General features: G+C 45.3%; 1 protein-coding gene across 1 annotated transcript in view; it reads right to left on the reverse strand.

The window, feature by feature from the left end:
- PLEKHG2 (pleckstrin homology and RhoGEF domain containing G2) overlaps window positions 1-25,418 on the reverse strand; it is a 458,610-nt gene that overhangs the window by 246,389 nt on the left and 186,803 nt on the right. The window contains exon 3 of the mRNA XM_078661322.1: window positions 24,879-25,348. Within this exon, the coding sequence (XP_078517448.1) occupies window positions 24,879-25,348 (470 nt within the window). The remainder of the gene's footprint in view (window positions 1-24,878; window positions 25,349-25,418) is intronic.

The raw sequence follows: 25,418 nt of genomic DNA on the forward strand, positions 1-25,418 counted from the left end.
AGTTCTCAAATATCTTCCTTTTCTATTTCATGCACTTTCAACACCAGCAGGAGACAGCCAGTTAACTCCCTGGTGATCAGCAGCCTTTCTACAGCAAATAGAGAGCTACAATAATGAATTTATGCCAAGCGTGTGACACATCCAAACGTCATCTTGATGGAATCGAAGTGGGAAACTGAAAGCGTTTTCTACTGAGAACACTGCAGTAAATAAGGAAATTAGGGAGTTTCATAACAAATAACTCTCACGAGATGGCCATCAGAAAAAAAGAGCCCAAATATTATATAGCACAAATATCACCGAAACATAGGCAAGTATGGCCCAATGACAGAAGTGTGTGAAACACTTATTTTTATTTTATTTTGCAGTTTTACATAGCGCAGACTTCACCCGAAGGTATTGTAGTGGTTTACATGAGCATTAGTTACATTACATAAGGACACATTCCTTTTGGTTTTAGGCATGAGGAGATTGCATGATTTTCCCAGAATGACAGTATGTCGAGCTGACGCTGAAACTCAAACCTGGCTCCCCATTTGCAAAGTCTGCAGCTGTGGCCATATCACCACATCCTCCCCTTTAAGTGTAACATATAATCAAGTGATCAACTGGATAAAAATAAATAAAGATGGCAAATTATTTAAAAGTGCTTTCTCTCTATTTGAGAACTCAGAAAATATGTCCTCATTTTAGTTGTTTAGAGCACTAACAATAATTTCTATGGGAATAAGACTCTCATGGAGGAGGGTGCAAAGGTAACAAGTTGATCATGCTGGGCAGGCGGGAGGGACAGTGGGGGCACAACGGCACATGGAGGGCAGGGGAAAGGGGGCAGGGGCAGCAAACCAACCATGCAGTACAGGCAAGAGAGGCTGGTGCAATATAAAAGACCATTGAGGGCAGAAGGAAGAGGCAATATAATCACACATGCCAACTGACCCGATTCAGGCAGGAGACTCCGAATGATTTTATGCCCAAAAGTCCTTCATCTTATCTGTCTCCTATCTAAAATATCATCTTTTTCAATGTAATTAAATGGGGAAAATGAATTCCTCGAGTTCTTTTTCTCAGAATCTCCCTCTTACCAAGTTCAAAATGTTGGCAGTATGGTACATTGGATCACGGAGGGCAAGAGGAATAGGGTAGGGCATTGACACGGATTACAGAGGCCAGGAGGTAGATAGGCAGGGGCACCAAACTGACCTTACAGGGCAGGCATGAGGGGTTGCAGCAGCACAATACAGCACACATGGCAAGCTGGATGGCAGTGCAGCACAACTGACCATGGAAAGCAATAGGGAGGAACAGGGCCATGCACATGGACAACAGAGAGCAGAGAGGAAAGAAGCACGGGAAGCAAGTTGACCATATCGGACAGACAGGAGGGACAGTTGCCGCATAATGGACCTTGAAGGGCAGGAGGGAGGGGGCAGGGGCATGACAACGAACCAGACAAGGAAGGAGGGAGGGAATAGGGGTCTGCATATGGGATACAGAGGGCAAGGGAGAAGGACATGAGCAGCAAGCTGACCATGGAGGGCAGGCGAGATGGGCACTGGAAGCACAACACACCAAGGAGGACAATAGTGAGACTATAATGGCATACACACAGACAACGGAGGGAAGGTCGGAAGGTCGGAAGGGGTCAGGGGGAGCAAGCTGACCATGCAGGGCAGGTGGGAGGGGCTGTGGCAGCACAGAAGTCCATGCAAGGCAAACAGGAGGGTTAGTGGCATCACACCGGCCACTGTGAGAAAAAGAGAGGGGCATGCACAAAGGACCATGTAGGACTGAAGGGAGGGGTAGAGGCTGGACACACACAAAAGAAGGCAGGGAAGGGGTTTACCAAGAGATTAGGAAAGGCAGGCAAGAGGATCAGTTTCAGCACAACAGAGCATGGAGTGCAAAAGGGGGTGGCAGCAAAATGGAGCATTGAGGCAGGAGGGGAGATGAAGCATGGAGCTTGGACAGGCAGGGTGGAGGTGGCAGAGCATGTGGCAGCCATCTGACCATGCTAGGCAGGTGAGAGGTGCAGTGACAGCTCAACAGAACACTCAGAGTAGTTAAGAGGGGCAGTGGCACGTTTATGGGACACCGCGGGCAAAAAGGAGGGAGCAGGGGCATGCACACAGACATCAGACGGCAGGGGGAAGGAGAGTTAAGGCAGCAAGCTAAGAACAGAGGCTAAGCAGGAGGGCAATGATGGGGCATAGAATTGGGCAACAGAGGGATGAGTGGGCTGGGATATCAAGCTAAAAGGAGGGCTGTGTCAACAAGTTAGACCATGCAGGTCAGGAGGAAGGTAGCTGGGCATGGACTCGGACAACAGAGGGTAGAATAGAGGTGGATGGACAGCAAGCTAACTGTTTAGGGCAGGCGGGAAGGGCAGAGGCAGAACAACGGCCACGCACAGCTGTAATGCGGGAGCAGGGTCATGGACTTGGGCAATGGATGGCAAGGAAAGGGGGCAGGAGCAGCAAGCTTGGCTGAGAGCAGCACAGCACAATGAAAGGCAAGGACCTGTGTTCAACCCCCCACCCCACTGTGCATTGCGATGGGCATCTTACTTAACGTTAAAAACACCTTAGAAATTCACTGTAAAAAGCAAATGTTACAGGGATGTTATAGTTAGGCTCAGACGTCACTCATACACAACTAGTGAAATTCAGCAGTTATAGTTGCCTGAGCTGCCTATAACTTACACCCCTGTAATGCACAGCTAATGATCTCACATATGTCATCACTCATGACATGGTCAGTGACATCACTCATGACATTTCAAATGACATCATTCATGACATCACTGATAACATCATCCATTGATTGTGTGTTTCCTAAACATTTATGAGTGTTAATCATATATGCTAAGGTACTACACAAGTAAAATGACTATACTTTATGTACTACTAATGAGTGATACTATTTCTAACATATATTATATGAGTGACTGTGTGGATATCAGTGACTGAGTGGATGTCTGAGTGGCTGCATAGGTATGTGAGTACCTGTATGGGTGAATGTGTTCATGAGTAACTGTATGGGTGTGGCTGTGTGACTGACTGATTCGGTGAGTGGGTGTGTGAGTGACTGTATGGGTGAGTGAGTAGCTGTGTAAGCAGTTGTACTGGTGAGTGAGTGGGTGGGTGTATGAGTGGCTCTATGGATAAGTGAATGGGTGTGTGAGTGTCTGTAGTGGTGAGTGAGGGGGTGTATAAGTGGCTGTATGGGTGACTGAGTGGCTGTGTGAGAGGCTGTATGGGTCTGTGAGTGGATATGAGAGTGGCTGTATGGGTGATTAAGTGCTGTGTGAGTGGCTACATGGGTGAGTGACTGCGTGTAAGTAGCTGTATAGATGACTGAGTGGCAATTTGAGTGGGTGTTTGGTTAATTGATTGGTTGTGTGGGTGGCTGTATTGCAGAGTGAGTGTCTATGTGAGTGGCTGTATGGGTGAGAGAGTACACATGTGAATGCTTGTATGGCTGTGTGAGTGTGTGAGTGTGTGTGTGGGTGGCTGTATGGGTGGTGGAGTGGGTGTTTGAGTGACTGTATTGGTAAGTGAGTTGGTCTTTGAATGGCTGTATGAGTGAGCGAGTGGCTCTATGGATGAGTGAGTACCTGTATGGGTCTGTGAAATTGGTATGTGAGTGGTTGTGTGGGTGTGAAGGTGGGTGTATGGGAGGTTGTGTAGGGGTGTGAGTGGGTGTATGAGTTGTTCTGTGGTTGATGTCATCAGTTATGTCATTTGAGATGTCATCAGTGATGTCACTGACCATGTCAGGAATGATGTAATATGTGAGGTCATAAGCAGTGCATTGCGGGGTGTACGTCATAGTTAGCTCAGGTAACTATAACTGCTGAATTTCACTGGTTTTGTACAAGGGAAATCTGCAAACCCCTTCCTCATACCAACATACCACTTCACCCTTAAAGCGTGTCAATCTGACCGCAAATAAAGGGAGCGGGCCTCGCCTCCATTGGAGTTAAAGCATGTTTATTTATCCAAAGTGCAGCAAAACAGCCCGATGTGATCCAGAACCGACAACTCCTTGATCACGGGTCAGGCTACATTTAAACTTTCTCAGTATTTTAAATCACCATGTGATGCATTACGTAAACAACATAAATGATGGACTCTCCTATGATGCCTGCAGAGACTTTAACATGTCAGCCATTTTGAACAGTTGCATATATCATTAACAACATGCTTTTAAATGTACAAATATATATGGAGGACAATACAGCAGGTGGAAGGATCAAACAACTATTTGAATGTGCTCTCGCAAGGGAAAATAGAAAAAAATAAAAACTACTAAAATCATAAAAACAAGCCTTTAAAAATAGGGCAATAGAGAATGGAAGGTTTCAATCACCTACACACAGGGTCGAACTGGGAACCCAAATTAGCCCTGCCAAATTTTGTCAGACCAGCACCTATACAATGCATAGCGAGCGAGAGCAGCAAGTGAGCCCGACTACTACAAGGCAACTTGTGGGGAATTCTCACCCAAGACAATTTAGCGGAAAATGGCAAAATTGGGGCATTCTACAAAACATTTTTCATTATAAATTCAATTGTATTATTTTTTAAAGCATGGTAAATTATAACCTTACAGTGCACCAGAATACGGCAATCTTTATTGGGGCTCTTCAATGATTCCCTCACTATCACCCTTCAACGGTGCCTCTCAACTCTCCATAGAACCTCTCTCACATATATTTCATTTGTTTTATAGCGCCTCTGATACCAATGTAAGGTGTCGGAGCACTTTACATCACACACACATACAGAGACAATGAACCATACAGGTGTAAATCAGTGTATAGAAAATGTTACATAAGACAAAGGGGACTACAAGGTGCAGGATTCATGTCATCCATACTGGTAGGCGCTTGTTAAGAGTGATTGGTCTGGGGAAGCACAAACTCAGGATTCAAAACATAACACAGTGGTTATGGTTGACTTTAATAATAAGAATTTATTTCTACCCAAACAAACCCTTTTAGCAAAATTAGGATAATGAAAGACTGGGAAAAAACATAACTTTCTCACCTATATTATGATTGTAACTTAAGAAAGAACTGCACAGTAACAAAAGGATCTCTGTGACAAAAGCAAGAAACCAATAAGCTATGCACATAAAATACTATTCTGTGGACTGCACACTCTTTGCAGCAGACAGATTAACACTCTGCACTACCTTAGATGAGCCAAAACTGCCACTAGACAAAACTCTGATCTCTTTGCAGCATGCACATTAATCAACAGAGTTATCTTGCCACTTTTATTATTGCTTGAAAACTGTTGGCTATACAAGGAACTGTGCAGGGGGTGCTTTTAAAACCACTGCACAGCTACAAAACCAGCCTCTAGTCTCTAAAGTGACACCCACCCTTCCAGCCTCTCGGGGAAATGCCTGGTGCCCCGTAAGCCAGTCCAGCCAGCTGAGCTGTGCAGTCCTATTAATTTAGATCTGCATGACAAACCTCTAGTGACACAGATTATGAAGGGTAATTTATTATTAGCTAAGACTACAGTTACAGCTGACCTCCTCATTAGGACGAGTATAGATAGAAATGAGGGTTGGGTTTCCCAGTGCAGTGCCATGTCTGATGAAAGACTGTCTAATGGAGTTCCTTACAGACTGACCGGAAGAAGCCCTAATTGTTAAGAGTGCACTCTAGTAGAGCGTGACGAGTTACACATACAAGCTGGCAATGGGGAGCCTATGGAAGGGACTAGATCCTTGGATCAAATCCAAAAACAAAATGAAGTGAAATTGAAAACATTCAAGAGTGCATCTCATATAAGACATAATGAGGGGTATTAAGATAAGAATTGAGGGAGAAGAACTTGTCCCAAACCTTAGAGGAAGCTTGGTTGATGGCAATCGCAATCGCAATGCAAATTGGCAGGATTGGGGAGAAGGTCAGTAAACAAAGGCTGACAATTGTACTCAGTAAATGAAATTTTGTGGAAAGTATCTTTATATTTAGAAGAGATACGCACCATACTTGACCCGGTCACTGTGCTATTCCCAGTCGCTCTAAGTTGCCAGTGAAGGCATGAGTCCTGTACAAATTGCTTCCAGAATGGGGTTCCTAAGGCCAAATGGTCCACACAGTAGTGAAGCAACCCAAATAATTTGCAGAACCAAGAAAATAAGCTGAATGTTTTGGGAACAAAGACAAATTTTCACTGACATTGCCATTGTTCGCCCCTTAGATTAGAAAACCAAGCTATCCCTTCATCCTATGAGCCCCTCGTTAGGACAAGGGACCACATAATTCCGGTTAACTGACCAAAGACCCTTCTTGTTGATGAATTTGGAGGAAGAAATTAACGCATAAGAACAAATCAGGATACATGTTACTGCGGCTTCAATGAGGTCTGTAAAATGGCGAGTAACAAATTAGTACCGCATTTACAGGCACAGGAAGATTGGGGTTGGGCGGTCAGCACAATAACATTACAATACAGCTGGACTTTCTGGAGCAAAGTTCCCCCAATGAACAAAACAATACAAATGAAAAACAAAGACCAGACTCGGGTAATTTCACTAATCTTCTGGATTTCTTTCTCTATAAAACGCATTTAGGAGCAAGACAATGCTACTGCATTTATTCATATACATGACTTTGTGTGCATTCAAGAGAGCTGGACACAGGACAAATTACTATACCCGGATATTTATCCTGGGAAGACCCTGGGCAAAAATTTCAAGAAATGGCAGGCTTTAAGGGGGTTTAATAATATCTACTGCAATAATCATTCACCAGCTATGGAATGAGTGATCTTGAAGGGAAGGGTATCTGAATTAAAATGTGGTTAAAAAGACGATAAGAGAGCTTTCCTTTAATGCTGATATCTCTAACTTTAACACTTAAAATGGTTCCATTTATTCTGTGCACATACACTTTTGAGGTCCCTCCACATTATCTAACTGATATGAACTTTCGGTTCCTTCTTCTTCTCATAGCTTACATAAAACAGGGATGGACCAGACAGTCCAAATGTAATTGTCCATGCAGTAGGCTGTTTGGTGCCAAATCTACATCCCAATTAATTTACATTTCCCCAGAACTACTTAATCATTGTAAAAGAATACTGAGACCTATGTATCTGAAACTGGGAGTGCAAACTACCAACCATCCGCCGTGTAAGTGCCATAAACATGTAGTTTATTTGTAGGTTAAGAACATTTGTTGACATATTTTTGTGGAGCTTTCTCTAGTGTTATTGAAAACTGGATTAAGTGGTTCCCACATAATCGCCTTTAATTAACCTCAATTTTAGTTGCTCTTGTAAGGACAGCACCGGAAGACAAAAAGTGCATTTTTAATTAGTCTACGGTCTAACATCTGAAATGTTGATCTACATGTATTACTGGAATTCTTTTAACTAATCTACAATAAACTTTGCATGCATTTAATTAAAAAATAACCCTCTCCCGCCTCTTCCTCTGGTATGTCAGCATGCAGTCTCCACCAAGTGTCTCAGAGAGTTTCGCATGCAAGGCTGGGTGAGTGGGGAGGGGGCGAACAGCTGGGCTCTGACAAAGGGGAAAGGAGTGGGCGTCCAGGCAAATTTGAGAGAAGCATTCCAGCTGTTCCAAAGACACACAATAAAACAGTAAAACGGAAATATGTCAAGTACACAGTGCACCGCCAGAATGTAGAAAAGGCTGAAGCTGTGTCTCCTCGCTGGAAAGGTAATGGGAGAGAGAGGAGGAGGAGGTTCCGTAATCACCCCATCTCTCCCCCAACCCCCGTTCCTTCTCTCCTTGGGAACCCCATCTCTCCTCAACTCTGCCCCATTTTGTTTTCCATTGATACTTAAGCTGATCTTCCATTGCTACTTGCTTATAAACTTCTTACTGGATTTAGAGGTGATCGGGTCAGTAACTTACCTGGAAGAGCCGAGCCAATGGTCTGCCTCGGCCCTCGGAGCCTCGGGATTTGCCAACAACATCTTTGGCAATTAAATCGGGCAACAAACAAAATGTGAAAATAAGGCAAAACTCTTCAAAGATAAAAAAAAAATCCAAAAAGTGTATGTTTAAACAAGTGGAAATGTTTTCTCAGGGGCGTGACGCAAGCCCTGCAGCCCCTGCAACGGAGGGGGCCCTCAACCTTCCAGAAGGCCCCCTAATACTCCAGGTGCCCCATTCAGCCCAATGCCAATAAATAGGTGTGAGATATGGGGAACTCAGTGGCCCCTAATCACACTATGCAGGGGGGCCCCATAATGTTACGTGACACTACTGGTTTCATTTTAGAAGATTAGTTTGTGTCACTCCTTAGAGTGGCATTTATTAAAAGTGAGAGTTTCTAAACATGAACTTAGACACACTCATGCGCTCTTAACCACAAAGTTGATGTCATTAGTTAACCAAGAATCAAGTAGGTTGCCATATGTTACCTATTTGTAGCCCAAGTTGTTGGTATAGATGGAGCAACATTAAACTCTTTTGAAATATACATAAAAGGTTTTTGTGCAGCTCACTTCATGAACTGATGTATTTCAATAATAATAATACATATTTGTAAAGGGCAAAGATATCACCCCTTAAGGTTCCTAGGCGCTAGGGGCCATCAGGGAGATTAAATAAGATTGCCCAGAGGCACATGGTGCTGAGCTGAGCAGCCGCCAGCACCGGGGATCGAACCATGAGCCCTGTGCTCCAGAGTCAGCCGCTCTGGCCGCTGCACCGCACCTCTGTATTTCAAGGTGCCCCTCAAATACCAGAATAAAGACAAAAGAGGCACAGTGAAATAAGGTAATTATGTAGGATCACACAATTTGATCAAGCAGGAAAGCAGAGATTGGTCGTGGGTATTCTGGCTGTGCAATTCAGCTACTAGATGATCTCTTTGTCTCTGCTGTTGTACATCAAAAGTTAATGATTCTTGGAGGAGCTACTTCAGAGCATGGTGTTGAATAAATACCCATATTATATGTTAAAGCAAGTTAAAACAAGAGGATTTTCCAGAAAAACTTGATTGAGGCCTTGAGCTGAGCAACAGCCAGGCCTGTGACTCGAGCCTTCAGTGGCTTGCCCACCTCTAACCCTTACCTGAGTCCTACTAACATACCTGCTTACAATCTCTTCTCTTTTGTGTTTTTTGACCGCTGGCCCTTTGCCCCTTGTTCTTCTTCCACTTTCCTGCACATCCTTGTCTTCCCCGTCCCTTGTTTCTGCTTCTCTTACCTCCTCTTTAGTTACTCCCTACCTCTTCTCTTCTGTATCCCTGGTTGTCACTGCATTACACCCTAGACCACTCCCCTGCTTTTTAGCTCCCAGATCAATACTAACCACCTCCTCTTCTTTCGCTCTTCATTTGCTTATCTTTACTCCTCCCACTTCGCTGCTCATTTCTTCTCCCATCTTGTCTACCTCACCGTCCTCAACTCTTAATATCCTCCATGAAGCCAATCTGCCGCTACCATTTTTCACCTTCTTCTCTGACCTTTCCCTTCTGTTTCTTCTTGTCTCCCCACCTTCAGTTATCTTTCCCTCATCCCTACTCTCCCTCTCTACTCCAACTCGTCTCCTCCCTATCCATCTTGTCTGCCCCATCTCCACCTCTCTTCCCTGTTCTCCATTTCCTAACCCTCCACCTTCAATGTAATCCATCTTGTTCCCTCTTCCGTCTCCACAGCTCCTCCCTTCCTTCTTGCCTACTTCTGCTTCCACCCCACACCTCCTCTTCTCTGCCTCTGGTCCCTACCCCGTTCTTCTTTCGTCTCCTCCTGTCCGTCTTGAATACCTCTCTTCCCATCTCTCTTCCCTTCTCCTCTTCCCCCCTCTAAGCTCCATCTGGTCCTTATCCTCCTGTCCATCTTGTATACATGTCCTTCCACTTCACTTCTGCTCCGGGGTGTAGCTTGGTCAGTAAGATTGGGGGGCACTTCAGATTTCCCGACAATCACGCTGGCATATAATGTTAAAATACATTATTGACAAGAGGGGCTTAAGAGGGAATGTGTGAAGTTACAATGCATACATTTACAACACATGCCTTTACAACACAGGTTTTACATCGCAACATCCTTTACAACGCATACATCTACATCGCATGCCATTACAACTAAGTTTTTAAAACTACATTTACAACGCATTCCATTACATCTCATTATACCTTTACAACGCATACAATTACATTGCATTTAAGGTAAGTGTTGGATAGTGTAGGGGTAAACATTACTATTCTAACTCCTGGGGGTGCAACAGTAGGGTAAGTGTTGGATAGTGTAGGGGTAAAAATTACAATTCTAACTCCAGGGGGCGCAACAGTAGGGTAAGTGTTGGATAGTGTGGGGGTACTAAGCGTTGTAATGGTATGTGTTGTAATGCCTGCGTTGTAGTGACATGCGATGTAGTGTCATGTGTTGTAATGATATACATTGTAATGCCTGTGTTGTAGTGACATGCGTTGTAAAGGATGTTGAGATGTAATGACTGCGTTGTAAGTGTAGTGCAATGTAATGACTGCGTTGTAAAGGTTGTTTCCCATTAAGAGGCAGTAGAAAGGGAGAGGAATGTGGATTCGTAAGAGTAATAATTGAGAAAAACACAATTTTGTTAAATCATTAAAAAGTTTTAGGGCTTTTAAAACAGAGACGAGAGAGTGCATGTGTATTTTTGCCAGTGTGTGCATGCAAAAATCGCAGATGAAAACCGACAGACACCTCACAATACCCAACTGAAAGTACCTGTAACCAACAATTCATCAATAACTACATTTATTAGGGGGGTGTAACAACCCAAACACTCCTCCCTCCTCTAAGCTATGTCCCTGCTTCCGCTCTCCTCTACCTCCTCTCTAAGCTCCATTCTGACTTTCACCCTCCTGTTAGGGTAGTGTGCCTGTCCTTCCACTTCTTTTCCCCTATCCTCCGAATCTGCTCCTCATTCCATTCTATCCCCTTCTTCTCCAGTATGTCTTCCATGCCTGTCCTTCCACCTCTCTTCCCCTGTTCTCTGCCTCTGTTCCCCGCTTATGCATCTTCCTACAGCCATCTCAGAGCCGTTCTAAGGCTTGGAAAGTGGGCAATTGCCTCACCTTCCATGGGGCCCCTGGGAAAGTGAACTTTTTCTCTATTTTACTTTTGTCTATTTCTCTATCTCAACCATATGATTAAATTTTGTTTGCAATCATAGGACTTTAATTAGCAGACAATGAGTAATAAAATTCAAAGTTATTGCAAACAAGGCCCCCCAAAATATATCTTCCACGGGGCCCTCAAATTCCTTATACTGGTCCGTTGTGCCTCTCTGCCACCTCTCTTGCCCTTCTCTTCTTTCTCGTCACTCCCCACCCGTTTGAAAGCCGAGAGGGCAGGAACCACTGTTCCCATTTGCCTCTGGCTTCAGTGGCTGCCAAGACTCTTGGCTCGTGTGCCAGATCTGTTCAGAGTTACACATGTTTTTACTTAGGTTTCCCTTTCTGCTCAGTTGTGGAGTGCGGCTTAAGGACAGGCCTTCTTGGCCTAGCGTGAGTGGAGTGTCATCCTGGTGCGGGAGAGGAGGGAGCCACGGATCATACCGTCACACCTGGGTGTGCCACACCGTGGAGAACGCTTCAACCGAGAAAATGGCGCGTGAGAGTAAAAGAGTGACTGAGAAGGGGTGGTGAGCGGTGGGGGAAGGGAAGGGGAGAGAGATGATAAAAGATGCAGAAGACAGAGGTGAAGTGAAGGAGGGAGAGTGTGGTGAGTTTGGGGGCTTGTGTTTGTGATGGACTGGGTCCGCGTGTGCGTGCGCGCGTCCAGGCAGTATTTTTTCTGTGTCAGCCTCCCAGCCAGAGTCCAATGTTCATGGAGCTGCAATCTCCAAGACATAGGCGGGCAAGCCAGCAAATTCATCGAGAGAGCCAGAATCAAGTTTGGCTTGGCATGAAAGCCAAAGCACGATCCAAGCTATCGCACGATCTGGCACGTAAAACATTTAAACAAACGTGAAGTCAAAATATGAAATGACCCGTTTCAATTAAAAAAACAATTTTTTTTTTCAGTAATAGGGCTGGGGTCTATTCACAAAGTGCATTTGTAGTACCCAGGGCCGGACTGGGAACCTCAACCGGCCCTGGCAAAGTGCTCGTCCGCCGACTTCCCCCCACCACTCGGGGCGTTGGAGGTGCCACCGAGCTCTTTGCCGGGGCCGGTTTTCGGCCGGTTTTGGTAGAGGATCAATTTTGCAGCTAAGCTGCAAAAACGGCCCTGTAACAAAAACGGTCCCCAGGGGCCCAAAACAGGCCCCCACCCGTGCGGCCCACCGGGGGATTGCCCGGTGCCCGCTATGGCCAGTCCGGCCCTGGTAGTACCTTAAGTATTTACTACACAAGTACTACTCACTTGCTACAAAATGCTATTCACAAACCTACAAGCAGAGACCTCCCCCTCTCTTAGCTTTTCTGTGAGGAAAACCCCACGCCTCTGGCGGAGATCTCTGTACACGTATCTATAGATCATTAAAATTGGGAGAGACAAGTGGGAGCGGCTGAAAAATGGGAAACACGTCTAAATGGGAGGAGCTCAGAGAAATGTGAGGAGTGGTTTAGTGAGAGAGATGCTAATACGAATGAACACACACTAAAAGAGTAGGACCATTGCTGTTCACAAACTTTACTTCTGACCTCACAACAACACGAAAGACGTCAAAACAAAAACATTTGTGAATAGGACTGTAGTGTTTCAGTTTACAAATGTATTGAGTGATCTTTCTTAAAAGCAAATGTTGAAGTAGAAATTCAGCTAGCAGTTTTGTCTTTTATAAACAGCTTTAAAGAGGCAATGTGCCAGTGCTTGGTATATTTGGCCCAGCTTTGTTTTGCCTCGCCAGTCCAACGAGGCCAAGGGCCAAGCCAATGCCAGACAGTCGCCCAAACCAGGCAAAGATATGCCTGGCTTCCTCCCATCTACTGCTGCAACTGCATAATCTATGTCTGGATCTCCACTATATTTAGCCCACAGTTGCATTTTACAACTGCCCTTCATAGTTGCAAATCATCCTGCATGTTTCACATCACTACTTATGGTTTTCAAGGCTTTAAATGAGGCTGAAAATTAAATAATGTGAATGATGTCTACATACTTGCAGTTTGGATACACTTTAATTTCTGTAAGTTATCACTTTTTATTTATCGAGCAAGACTTTTCTCCATTTTGCTTACATTACCTATATTTGAAAATGGAGGGGTCAGTAGTGCTGCAGATCACAAATATAGAACCACATTGAGCTGAAGGTTTAGTTTGCTTATTTTTGGTACCCGATATTTGATTTGTACGGCTACAATCGACGTGTGATCACTATACACTTCATTCTGGGGACTCTACACAAATTCTCTGATTTGACTGGAGAAGCCTCTCCTTGGAACAGTTTCATTCCGCAGAGATTGCATGGAGGTGCAACTTTTCAAATTCTATGCCATATTTTCAGCATACATTGGACGGCCTAAAAGTCAACACCTCCTTAGCATTTAATGGTAATTATTCAGGCTTTTTGGAAACACTGATAGTGCAGAGGCAGGGGTCCAGGTTGGAATTCATAACGCATTTGAAAACACGAATTATTTTGTCTTCACCTTCCCTCTCTCCCCACACTCCTTTTTAGGTCGAGACTGGGCAGTGCATGCACTGCTCTGCGAGCCATGCTGTAGTGGAGAATGGACTTGAAGCCCCGCACACTATCCGCCAATATTTTTCATTGGCTTGTTTCATTGTCCTTCGTAAATGCTGCCTTCTGATTCGTTACTGGGCTTGTTAGTCCCTCCTTAGTACTGCCTTGTCTTCATTTGTAACATCCCATGAGGACTCGCCCTTTTACTTCTGTTGTTACAAGGTACGCCTTCCTTAGTCTGTAAGCACTATTTTCTTTAATGAGTTTCTCTTACTGCAGGGGGTTTCTCATGTGCAGTTTTGGCCGCTGGCTTGCTTATTTAACTTGTAGCAAACAGGAGCTCTTCAGGGGCCATGGGAGACAGAAGGGGGCAACTCAGCAATGCCTTCAAGCATTTGTAATGCAATAGGTCTCGTATTTGTGAGAGTTTAAGCTATTGCCATTGTAAATCACAATGCCTTTAACTTATGTTTTAAAATCCAAAACATAAATTAAAGGCATTGTCATTTACAATGCCAATAGCTCACACTTGCGTAAATGCGAGACCTAATACATTGCAGATGCTTGTCTACCATGTGACCAGAACTTTATCCACAGCAGATGGATTAAGGATTGTCTGGTTCCACACAACAGTGCGGAACGTTGGTCTACACCTGGCTTGTCCAACTTAGCTCTGAAAGTCGGATCCATGCTACATTTTCAGGATCATCATGGATGAACCCGGCTACTAGACGGATATTGCTTGTCTGGATCCATGCCAATGTGCTTTCTGTGTAGTTTCGTTTGAAATTCACTATTGCATGCAGACATTTGTGGACTTGGATAACAGCTGTGCACCATGGGTCAGTTTTACCACCACTGTGTTTCCATGTTATGACCACAGGCTTCAGAACTGAAAACCTCAGCTCTGATCACCAGCTTCAAACAAGCACTGGAAATGTGAATATGTAACCACGTAAGAAGGCATATAAATATTATAACAGTGCAACTCTTCTATCAACAGAGTTGGTCTGAGGAGGAAATTAACACTCTTGGTTGCTACAGTATTGTGAGGGGGTCCAAGTGACAACATATCTATCTACTGACTTTATAACAGTATAATGCCAATACACCCCTAAAGGCCTATTGGCCTTAACATGGGCTTTCATAATAAAGAAGGAAGACCTGTAGTCTTTATCATGACTTTTCATAATAAATAGATCACACCTATGACATTTAACATAACATTTCCCAATGAATCAATCAAACCTATAGCCGTCCGCAGTGGTTATAACCATAACTAACACAGCCCTATAGCAGTAAGCGTAAGCTTTACCGAAAGACAATATTCAGGCATGCAGGCATAAAATTAAAACTATGTACTCAATTATAGTTGTAAAACAATTTTAACCCCTCTTAAGAGTGATAATATTAAGAGGGACTAGCAGAAGTATCTAAATGCAAATCTTCTACCCCCGGGGGCCGATAGAGGGGGATACCAACACTAAAACCGCCTATGACAGTAATCCGTGAGAAACCATGTAACATAATACTTATCCATGGCTTTAACACAGTGCTAAAAGATTCACTGTTAGAGGCCTATTGGAAGTAGCATCAGTTTTTCACAATAGTCAGACCTCCTGTATTTTGGCATAACTTTTCTTAACAAACATATCAGCCCTATAACCTTGATCATTGGCTTGTCACCATAACTAATTCATTTCTGCTCTATTGAGCATACGTTTTCCGACAAGACAAAAAATGCAGTATAAATTACTCTTTCAGTAGAATCACACAACGTCTGCCCAATCAGATGCTGTGGAGGGAGACAGCTGGAAAAACATGCACTCTCATGGAGTGGTTAGTCACTCCATTAGACCAGAATATCTTTAGTGACGACCATAAGGTTCTGCACCTGAAGAAACACAGGTATCTTGTATGCCTCCATTCCAAGTACCAGCAATAGTGACCCAACCACCACTGATCTTACAGACATTAATGGGGACAGCACACACTTCCAGTAACAGATCCTACAAAAAGATCCCATGCACCTCTGATCTCAAAGGAATAAATAAGGACCACATGCAGCTTTAATTCCAGACAACAAGTACTAACTCATACACAACCGACCACCTGAACGACGAGGAAGCACTGCATAGATCTCAAATCCCTGAACAGCCAATGGGGATTCCATATACTTCACATTCTAGTCCTCCCCTCAAAGAACAGATAATAAGGATACAATATACTTATAATTCCAGAACAACCAATAGAAACTCCCTTGGGTTGAATGGAAGTGTCAGAAACGTCCTTGAGGTAGAATACATTCTACTAAATGAAAAAAATGAAAAGAATATATGCAACCGGGTCGCCGGAGAACCAGCTCTGCCCATGCTTATGTTTAGCATTTGCATACACCCTTTACCAAGTTTATAGCACAGTACTGTTTATGCCTCCACAGATAAGAAGAATCCTTTTTAGGTCGAGCTGGCGTTGGAGCGCGAAGCGCTCCCGCCAGCTCGACTATAGTCACCTTCCTCCCTGCCAAGGGAGTGAGAGCTGTGAACGAGCAGCTCCAGACCTGTGCACGAGCCGACTCAGGTCCGTGAACGCGCGGGAATGTCAACGTGCACGTTCACGCGCGTCACGCTCCTGTCCTCCCGCGTCTCTGCCGAGGCGCGCTCCAGGCCGACCTGCGGTGTGCGTCACAGCGTTTCTGTGGCCGGAGGTAGGTAAGTGAGGGCCGGGGGGGGAGGCGGCGGGATTTGTTTGCTCGTTATACTAGTGTTTGCTTGGTAAGTTTACTTTTTGCTGTTTTACATTGTACTCAAGAAGGTGGTGGTGTGGATTGTAGCTATGCTGTGCTGGGTTTGATTTCCAATCTTAGCATTGGCCAATTATTTTGTGATTCTAGGTAAATCGCCTTATCTCCTTGTGTCTCAAAATGTAACTTTATTCAACTATGTTTATTAAAAAAGTAACATAACTAGCCTAATGGTGCCCCATTATTATTCCATTTAATATATTCACTTCGGCCCATATCATCACATCCCGATTTCAATCATTCAGTCTCAGTGAGGCATCACTCACATTACATTGCTTTTTCAAGTAATTGCGACTATCTGTGTCGAAATGTCGACAATATTAATTGCCTCTACTAAAGCAAAAATCCCCCTTGGATTTCCAAGCAATCTTTAGATGCCCCTCTGGATGATGAATTTTTCTTTTTGTTTTGAACAGACCGCTTGCTGGATGCTTAAGCACTGCTTAGTTCTATATTTATATTGTATTTTACATGTACAGTCACTTCATCCTCCACTTTACTCTGCACAAGCACTGATGTCACATTGTTTCGGACGCCACGATAAAGGGACCTCCATGAGTGCCGCATAGCGCTGCGTGAATATAGGGACGCTTGAGCGCTTTGTGGGGGTTGCTGGCACTCTGCAGCTGGAGGGACTGGGGGCCGCAGGTTCTCGGTGCTATAGCAGAATACTGCCGCCGGAGAAGAGGCAACCAGGGGTCCTGCTGGGGGATGAGACGTCTTCAGCTGTCCATAGCTCTGGTGGCACACGCTGCTGTGGTGATGGAAGGGCTGGTAGGCAGCAGCTTCACAAAGCTCTAGTGTACCAGATGTGTTGGGACCGGGCCTGCGGGTGTGTGCTGCCCTGAAGAGAGGACCGTCTGCGTTTGATTAAGGGCGTCTTTTCACTCACTGAGTCCCACTGTTCCCCCCCCTCACACAAATCCTGAACTTCTGCGCCAACAGCTACCTGGGCCTAAGCAACCACCCTACGGTGGTGGAGAGCAGCAGGCGGGCGCTTCACAGCTGGGGTGCCGGCCTCAGTTCTGTGCGATTCATCTTCGGTACCCAGGTACAGGAGTCCACACCCACTCCCCTCCGTCTCCCATGCCTCCTCTTCCCATTCCTCCTTTTCCCATTCCTCCTCTTCCCATTCCGCCTCTGCTTCTTGCTTATACGCCCTCATTCATGCTACTCTCATTCCTTTCCCCTCTTCCCCCATTCTCCCTTGGCATGCTTTTATCCAGCGCTCTCGACCCGGGCCCACCTCAGTCCTCTTTCTTACTCTTCGCCCTTCCATCTTACTCCTCCACCTGCTTATCCATCACCTGTCTTACACCCTTCTCTGTCACACGTCCATCTCCCTCCCTTTCTTCCCTTACGTAATTTCTTCCCACCCTTTTATATCCTTTCCTATTCTCTTATCCTTCGCTCTTGTCTTTCACTTTCTCACCCTTTTTGAACCCTTTTTCATCCTTTCTTTCATCGCCTCACATTCCTTCCTCCATCGTACTTCTCGTCCGCCCTCCTTGCCACCCCTCTTCTCTCTCATTCACTCACCATTCTCTGTTCACGCCTGCCTGCAGTATATTCATGTGTGGTATTGTTTGCTTTAGATATTCAGAATGCTCTGCTGTGTGCATCATCTCTCCGCACTTCCCTTCAGTGTGTGTTTTACCTATGGAACCACACTGCCCAAAATGTACAGTTCTCTCTTTGGAGGCCTTGCGCACTCAGGCCCAGTGCTGGGAATCATACTGCACGTGTGAACTCGCTCATGCTTTCAACATCAATAACACCTACCCCTGTGCGCGCTGTCCCATGCGTTGTCATGGTGCTCAGGCAGCATATGCAGGGGTGCGGCTTCCATTGGTGCAGCAGGTACAGTTGCACCAGGGCCCACTAAACCCATAATATTGCTGTTTTGTATTCTTAAAACTGCTTTTTTAACCGGTATCCACTTCTGGGTGTCGTTTGAGAACTACGTTATGTTGAAACACAGTGAATGCTGTATGTGTCAGGCCACTCTGCTGAGTGACCTGTCTCTCTTCTCTCTTCTGTGCCAAGACTGGTTTTATCTTATTTCTGTCTCCGTTCTAGTTGGTTACTCCCGACTTTTTATGCGTACAAAAATCTTAAACATTTAAATATAACTTTATGAATGTGATAGTAGGGCATTTCAAAATATGCGACACACGTGTGACCCGTTTTTGATTGTAATTAGCGTTTGTTTTTGGGTAAAATGCAACCTTCCACTGATTAACCACCTCCTTGTTTTTTTTAGTCATGACTGGTTTGAGTTATTGCCTGGAACAAAATAAATAAGTGTGACTTTGAGTATATGTGCAGGGGGGCATGGCGCCCCTATAATGACCCAGCATTGAACAAGAGCTCTGAAGGTACATTCTATTTCTGACATTTGCAATGCAATAGGTCTCGCATTATTAAAGTTAGAGCTATTGGTGTTGCATTATTTAGCAATTCCAATAGCTCAAACTTTAACAATGCGAGACCTATTGCATTGCAAATGCTTGTTTCCTGTAGAGATTTAATTAAGGTACTGGGCCACCTAAGGTGGAGTCTGTGCCCTGGTGTATTGTGTTTCAAGGACATGATCAACAGGCATTCTGGGAATGCATGAAACCGGAAACACAGCTTCGAAGAAAAATATGCTGTATATTATTCCAATCCCAACACTAGATGGCCAGAGACTGCACAGGGAGTGATCCACATCTATACATGCGCCAACCTTTGGAGCAGAGTACTCAAACTAAATCAATGTTTATGAAATAGGGAATTTCTGTCTCAATGACGCTAAAAACAAAGTACTGATAAAAGACTTGGCAAACAAGTTCAATATTATGTTCACCAGTTTCCAAAACTTTGATTGGGAGCCATGCAAACTAAATGATCAATGCTTTGATTTTAGGAGAAAAAAACTGTTGGTTGGAAGCCATATTTGACTCAGACCAGTTTCACCATTAAAAGAAACCAAAAACATGAATAACCACCTAAGTGTACTTAAAACGTTCTAGCTCTTAACACCAAAAATGGAATGGTGCGTAAAAGACCTCTGTTTGTGACACGTTTGAATATTGCATTATCTACTCAAAAACCAAACACAAAAATATAAATGGCACAAAATTCGGTTGCTGGGCTATTCATTGATTTGAAAAAACTGATTATATCACACTGTCCTGATTGCTGACCTGGTTAGTGGTGGAACATAGAATGACGTTAAACGCATTATGTAAAATTCAGAACACACCAAAAGAACCACCATGATACAGTTATTGAACATCTGATCTAAGAACAGCCAATATGCATGTGCTGCCTCTCTGAGAACAGATACTGGAGACATTATGGACATCAGAGCTTCAAGCCTTCAAGACCTTCCTTAACCTCTACCACTGCCTGCTGAGGGCAACAAAGAAGACAGCCCTTGCCGCATGCATCAAAACCAGTGCCAACAATACCAAGGAAGTTTGCAACATCGTTAAAGAATTCTCCAACCTGTCTGCCAGTGAAAACAACATCATACCCTCACAGGAGCAGGGTGAAAACTTTGCCCACTTCTTACACAACAAGATCACAACCATATACAGAAACTTCAAACCCCAACCCACACCTATGGACTTCTTTGACAGATACCCCACCACCGTAACCAACACAAACCACACAGTGACCACATCAAACATCCTCTCCATTCCAGACACCACCTCCACTATGAAATCTATTCACTCAGCGCTCCCACTGACCCGTTTGTGCATCACATCTTCAACCTCGGAAACCAAAGGAGAGGCCAGAAACTCACCACCCTACTGAACACCTCTATCACCACTGCAACATTTCCTGATGCCTGGAAACACCCAGAAGTCAGACCACTACTCAAACAAAACCCTGCCAACCCTAGAGAACTCAGAAACAACTGGCCAATCTCCCTGCTCCCATTCACAGCGAAGGAACTGGAAAAGATCATCAACAATCAACTGATGACACACCTGAAGCAGAAGCAGCTCCTCGACGCCTCCCAAGCTGGCTTCTGCAGCAATCACAGCACCGAAACTGCCCTGATCGCAGCTACCAAAAGATCCGAAACCTCCACTACTGAGTTGAAACAGAAGCTTTGATTCCCCTTGCCCTCTCAGCAGCCTTCGACACTGTATCCTACCACACGCTGATTGAAAGATTCCACCACATCTGCATCCAAGGGGATGAGCTCAGATGGATCACCTCCTTCCTCACCGGAAGAACCCAGAGGCTCCACCTCCCACCTTTCACCTCTGAACCCAAGGAGATCACTTGCGGTGCCCCCTAGGGTTAACCCCTCAGCCCTGCGCTCTCCAACGCACATATGAACCCGCCGGCCAACATTGGCAGATTCCACGGTCTCGACATAGTTTCCTATGCTGATGACACCCAACTCATCCACTCACTCACCGATGACCCCACCACAACCAACTTCCCCAGATGCATGACAAACATCGCCGACCAGATGAAGAACAACTGCATGCAGCTGGACACAGACAGGATGGAAGTGCTGATCTTTGGCAACAGCAGCAACACGTGGAACGACTCCTGGTGGCCATCAGAACTAGGACCTGCACCCACTCCCTCCGACTACGCCATAAAGATCCGAATCATCATCGACAATAAGCTCCTCACAAAATCACAGACCAACGCTGTCTCCTCTGCCTGCTTCCTCACTCTGCACTTGGTATATAAGATCCAAGTGGCTACCCCTAAATACAAGACGCACAGTGACACAGGCCCGCATCACCAACTGATTGGACTATGGCAACGCCCTCTCCGTAGGAATCACCACACACCTCCTACGGAGACTTCAGACCATACAGACTGCTGCAGGTAGACTCATCCTTGGCCTGCCCCGACGAACCCACATCACACCCCACCTCAGGCAACTTCACCAGAAGAGTTGCCAATTCAAGCTGCAGTGCTGACTCACACACACAAGGCTCTACACAACCAAAGACCTGCATACCTTTAACCACCACCACCCTTTCACTTGCCCATAGTCCCAGCATCTACCGAAGCAGAAGTGGAGGATACTCCTTCTCCCACATTGCAGCAAAGACCTGGAACAGCCTCCCCACACACCTCCGGACCATCACCTCACTTCCGGAATTCCAAATGGCCCTCAAGACCTCGCTGTTCAAATAAGCCTCTGGGACCGGCAAGTGCCTGGATACCCTATTGGGTGATTAGCCATGCTTTACAAATCCTGATTGATTGATTGATTGAGATCTTAGACTGTCCAAGAGGAACCTCATGATATGCAGGTCATTTATTAGAGATGCCCCACACCAAGGAAACCATGAATGACTAATTCTGGTTCGATAGACCTGGCAGTGTTTACAAAGAAGCCAAAAGGAAGAAGTCAACCACTAAATAACCAGCATATCTCTAATTACAGAACTACCACCTAGAAGTATACAAACTTGAGGACTAATTGCCGCATGTTGGAACATCATGCAAGATTCCAATACAGCTGTCATTGGCAGCACAATCATTGTGAATTAATGTGCATCTCAGGCAAGACCTAGGAACCCAAGTGCAGAATTCAGAAAACTCAGATTACTTTGCAGAGATCGGAGACACACTGCAATTCAGATCTCAGAGACACTGCAGAGAGATGAGAAACAAACAACTACTAACTCACACCTCACTCCTGAGTCTAGGCCTAGGCGCTTTAAAAATCCCCTCACTAAGCCTTGGTTTCCTAGCTCCTTGAAAATGCAGAAACAGCCATGTAAAACGCTGGAACGGAAATGGAGACAGGATTATAGCCCTATGGCTAGAACCTCCCTCAAAATGGCACAAAAGACTTATTATGCCGCCATTGCTCAAGCTGACAGCTCATACTATGCTGAGCGTATTGCCCTATTTGGCAATAATACGAAAGAAATCTTTAATATTGTTCAAAGCTTTGTAGCTACTAAAGCAGAGACCAGCAGCCACACCCAGTCACTTCCCTGGTGTGAGGAACTCCCTAGCTTTTTAAGTAACAAGGTTCGGGCTCCGCAATCCTACTTTGGTGACCAGGATAGCCGTCCGGTAGCTATGGTACCTACCATGCTGGCCTCTCCTCCCACCCTTGTTAAACTTACAGCCTTTGAATCCATTCCGGCGGCGGATCCGTGTCCAGCCGAACTGCTGGCCGCCACCACCGTAGTGATTAATATGAGGATGAACTTGCTGATTAATGCTTCTTTAGCATCTGCTACAGTCCCTACTTTTTGGAAGCAAGCGATGATTGTAAATGTAAATGTAAATGTAGTATACTTGTAAAGCGCACAGCTGCCCCAGCAACGGGGCGTCCCGGCGCTGTATAACTCTGGGGAACCCGTCCTGGCTTTCCCTGTGGGATGGTCCCTTGCTGGGAGTCCCCAAGGTGGAGCCAGGCATCCCCGGAATTGGTGGGGCCGTTGTGGAGATTAGGCAAGCTAATGCCCAGAGTTGCCGAGTGGAACCCCTGATTAGAGTAAGCACCGAAGCGAGAATTATCGAGTCCGCTGACCAAGGTCCACGACCCTGCCGCGTCGGGAATTGAACCCTGGTCCCAGGCTGACTTCTGCTCTCAGGCCTGCCGCCTCTAACCAGTGAGCCACACTACTCCACTACATAAATACATTGTCCCTCTACATAAAAAACATACATAAAAAACTTTACTATATCCCAATATTCCTTCCAGCTATCGCCCTATTTCTCTTCTTCCTGCTGTGGCCAAGGTTTTTGAGAAATTGTTTAACAAACAGTTGTCTACTTTTGTGGAACAGTATGACCTTCTGCACCTGGCTCAATCAGGTTTCAGAGCCTCTTACAGCATGGGTTCTGCGTTGGTGGAAATCTCGGAGTCCATACGTGAAACATTAGGCGCTGGGGGCAGGGCGGTAATGGTGCTTGTGGATCTGTCGGCAGTATTTGACACCGTGCCACACGCCCTGTCTCCTGTCTTATTGTTAGGCGCCTTGATACATTCGGGTTATTGTTTTTCTGCGCAATATACATTTTTATCAATCAATCAATCTTCAGAACTTGGCATAACAGGTTCTTCATGGAAGTGGCTGAAATCCTTCCTTGAGGGTAGAACTCAGCAAGTCTGGATCCCTCCCTTTACGGCTAACCCTCAGAATTTGTTGACCAGAGTTCCGCAGTGGTCAGTCCTGAGCCCTGAATTGTTCAACATCTATATGTCTCCCCTCCTTTGGAAGGCAGAAGACTTGTGTGCCAAAGTCATCGCATATGCTGATGACACTCAGCTTCTTTTCACTTGGAAGAAAAATGAGACGTCCTCTTCCCATGTCAAAACCTGTCTGACAGCAGTGTTTGACTGGCTCACTGCTGCCCAGCTTAAATGCAATGAGGATAAAACCGAGATTCTTTTCTTCGGTAACTTCCCTCCTCAGTACTGGCACTCCTTCTGGACAGATGAGTCTCCCCGGCCTATACCACGGGGTCAACCTGTTAAGTACTTAGGGATCTGGTTCGATGGAAAGTTGAGCTTCGGCCCTCAGATCAACAAGCTGACTGGAATGTGCTTTGGCATTTTGAAAGCACTAAAAAGGGTTTCTGCCATTACTTCCTCTATCCGCAAGGGAAACGGAGAGCACGGGTGAAATTTAAGTCCCTTGTAATGGCTTATGCTGTCCCTCATGGGCTCGGCCTGGTGTACTTAGCTCCTTCTAGGCAGCTTCACTTTTCCACAATGCTGATGGCCAGCACCGCCTCCCTCACTAACAGGGAAGCAGTGGTCTGGAACGAACTCCCTCAGGTAGCATAGCAGCTAAGTCAACAACATCCTCAGATGCTTTGATAAAGCAATTGTACATGCTAAAAAGCATATAACCAAGTCACAAATGTGAACTTTTTCAATGATAACATTGGGCAGAGGTGATGATTTTGAGGTCCCCCCTAACCTAGGGGGAGGACCAAGCAAACGCCTTGAATACAAAGAGCATAAACAAAAAGCACATCTTGTTGAACTTCTGTGGTGGTCCCATCCTCTTAGGACCACCCCAAGCACAATTATTGGCACACAAACAATCCCAACCAAAGGCCCTGCAAAGCATTATGGGACAAGATTAGAAGTGGCCAGTGAATATTATAGTATCCAGTATCAAAATATTTCAACAAAGAGCTGCAGTTCAACTAGTCGTTACTAGATGTCCCTCACGAGTCAAATGAAAAAGCATGAAATTATTCTTACATCAAGCTGTATCCTATAGTGGCTGGTGTTGGGTCATGGAAGCACAATGGGTGAAAATTAATGTTTATGGAATAGTAGAAGAAGAAGGCCACAGCCACTGATAATAAATATTGAAATATCCCTCATTCATAGTTAATCTCATTCTCATTGCTACATACTCATCTAGAAAGCACTGCTTAGTAGCAGGCTTTTCAAGATAGCAGACATAAGAAGGCAATTTGGTGGGAAGAATAGAAGCTCACATCTCACCTCCACAATGCTCTTCAAGTCCCGGACATATGCCTGTTCCGTCTCCAAGATCTCCAGTACCACCCGATCCACATGGGAGAGCTTGGCCTTAGGGTCCCGGGCTTTAGTTAGTATAGGGGAGCAGGAACAGCTTTGGCTTTCAGCATGAAACCGTTTCATTCCATTGCTTGCATGTCCGGCCTCACACTGCCCTTCCAGGTGGGCCACCGGGGTCAGGTCCAGACTGATGTCGCTGCCATTCTGCGGCATGTAAGGGGAGCCATAGTGCGAGGAGCCCAGTGCCCCGCTGCTGCCAAAGGAGCTCTGGCTGTCCTGCAGCGAAGCCGAGGAGGCAGAGGAGCTGAGGCTAACGGGTCGGTCGCTGTCCGAGCACACAGTGTTCACAGAGGTGCAACTTCCTGAGATGGGGCCAGCGGACATACTGCCGACGATCCCGCTCAGCGAAGAGACGGATGAAGGTCTGGTGCCCACTGAAAGACAAAAAACATATATTGCAATTATACATTTTTAATGAGCCATTAGGAATATGTATCCCTTTCA

Source organism: Lissotriton helveticus, chromosome 9, assembly GCF_964261635.1.
Source record: "Lissotriton helveticus chromosome 9, aLisHel1.1, whole genome shotgun sequence".
Classification (NCBI taxonomy): Eukaryota; Metazoa; Chordata; class Amphibia; order Caudata; family Salamandridae; genus Lissotriton; species Lissotriton helveticus.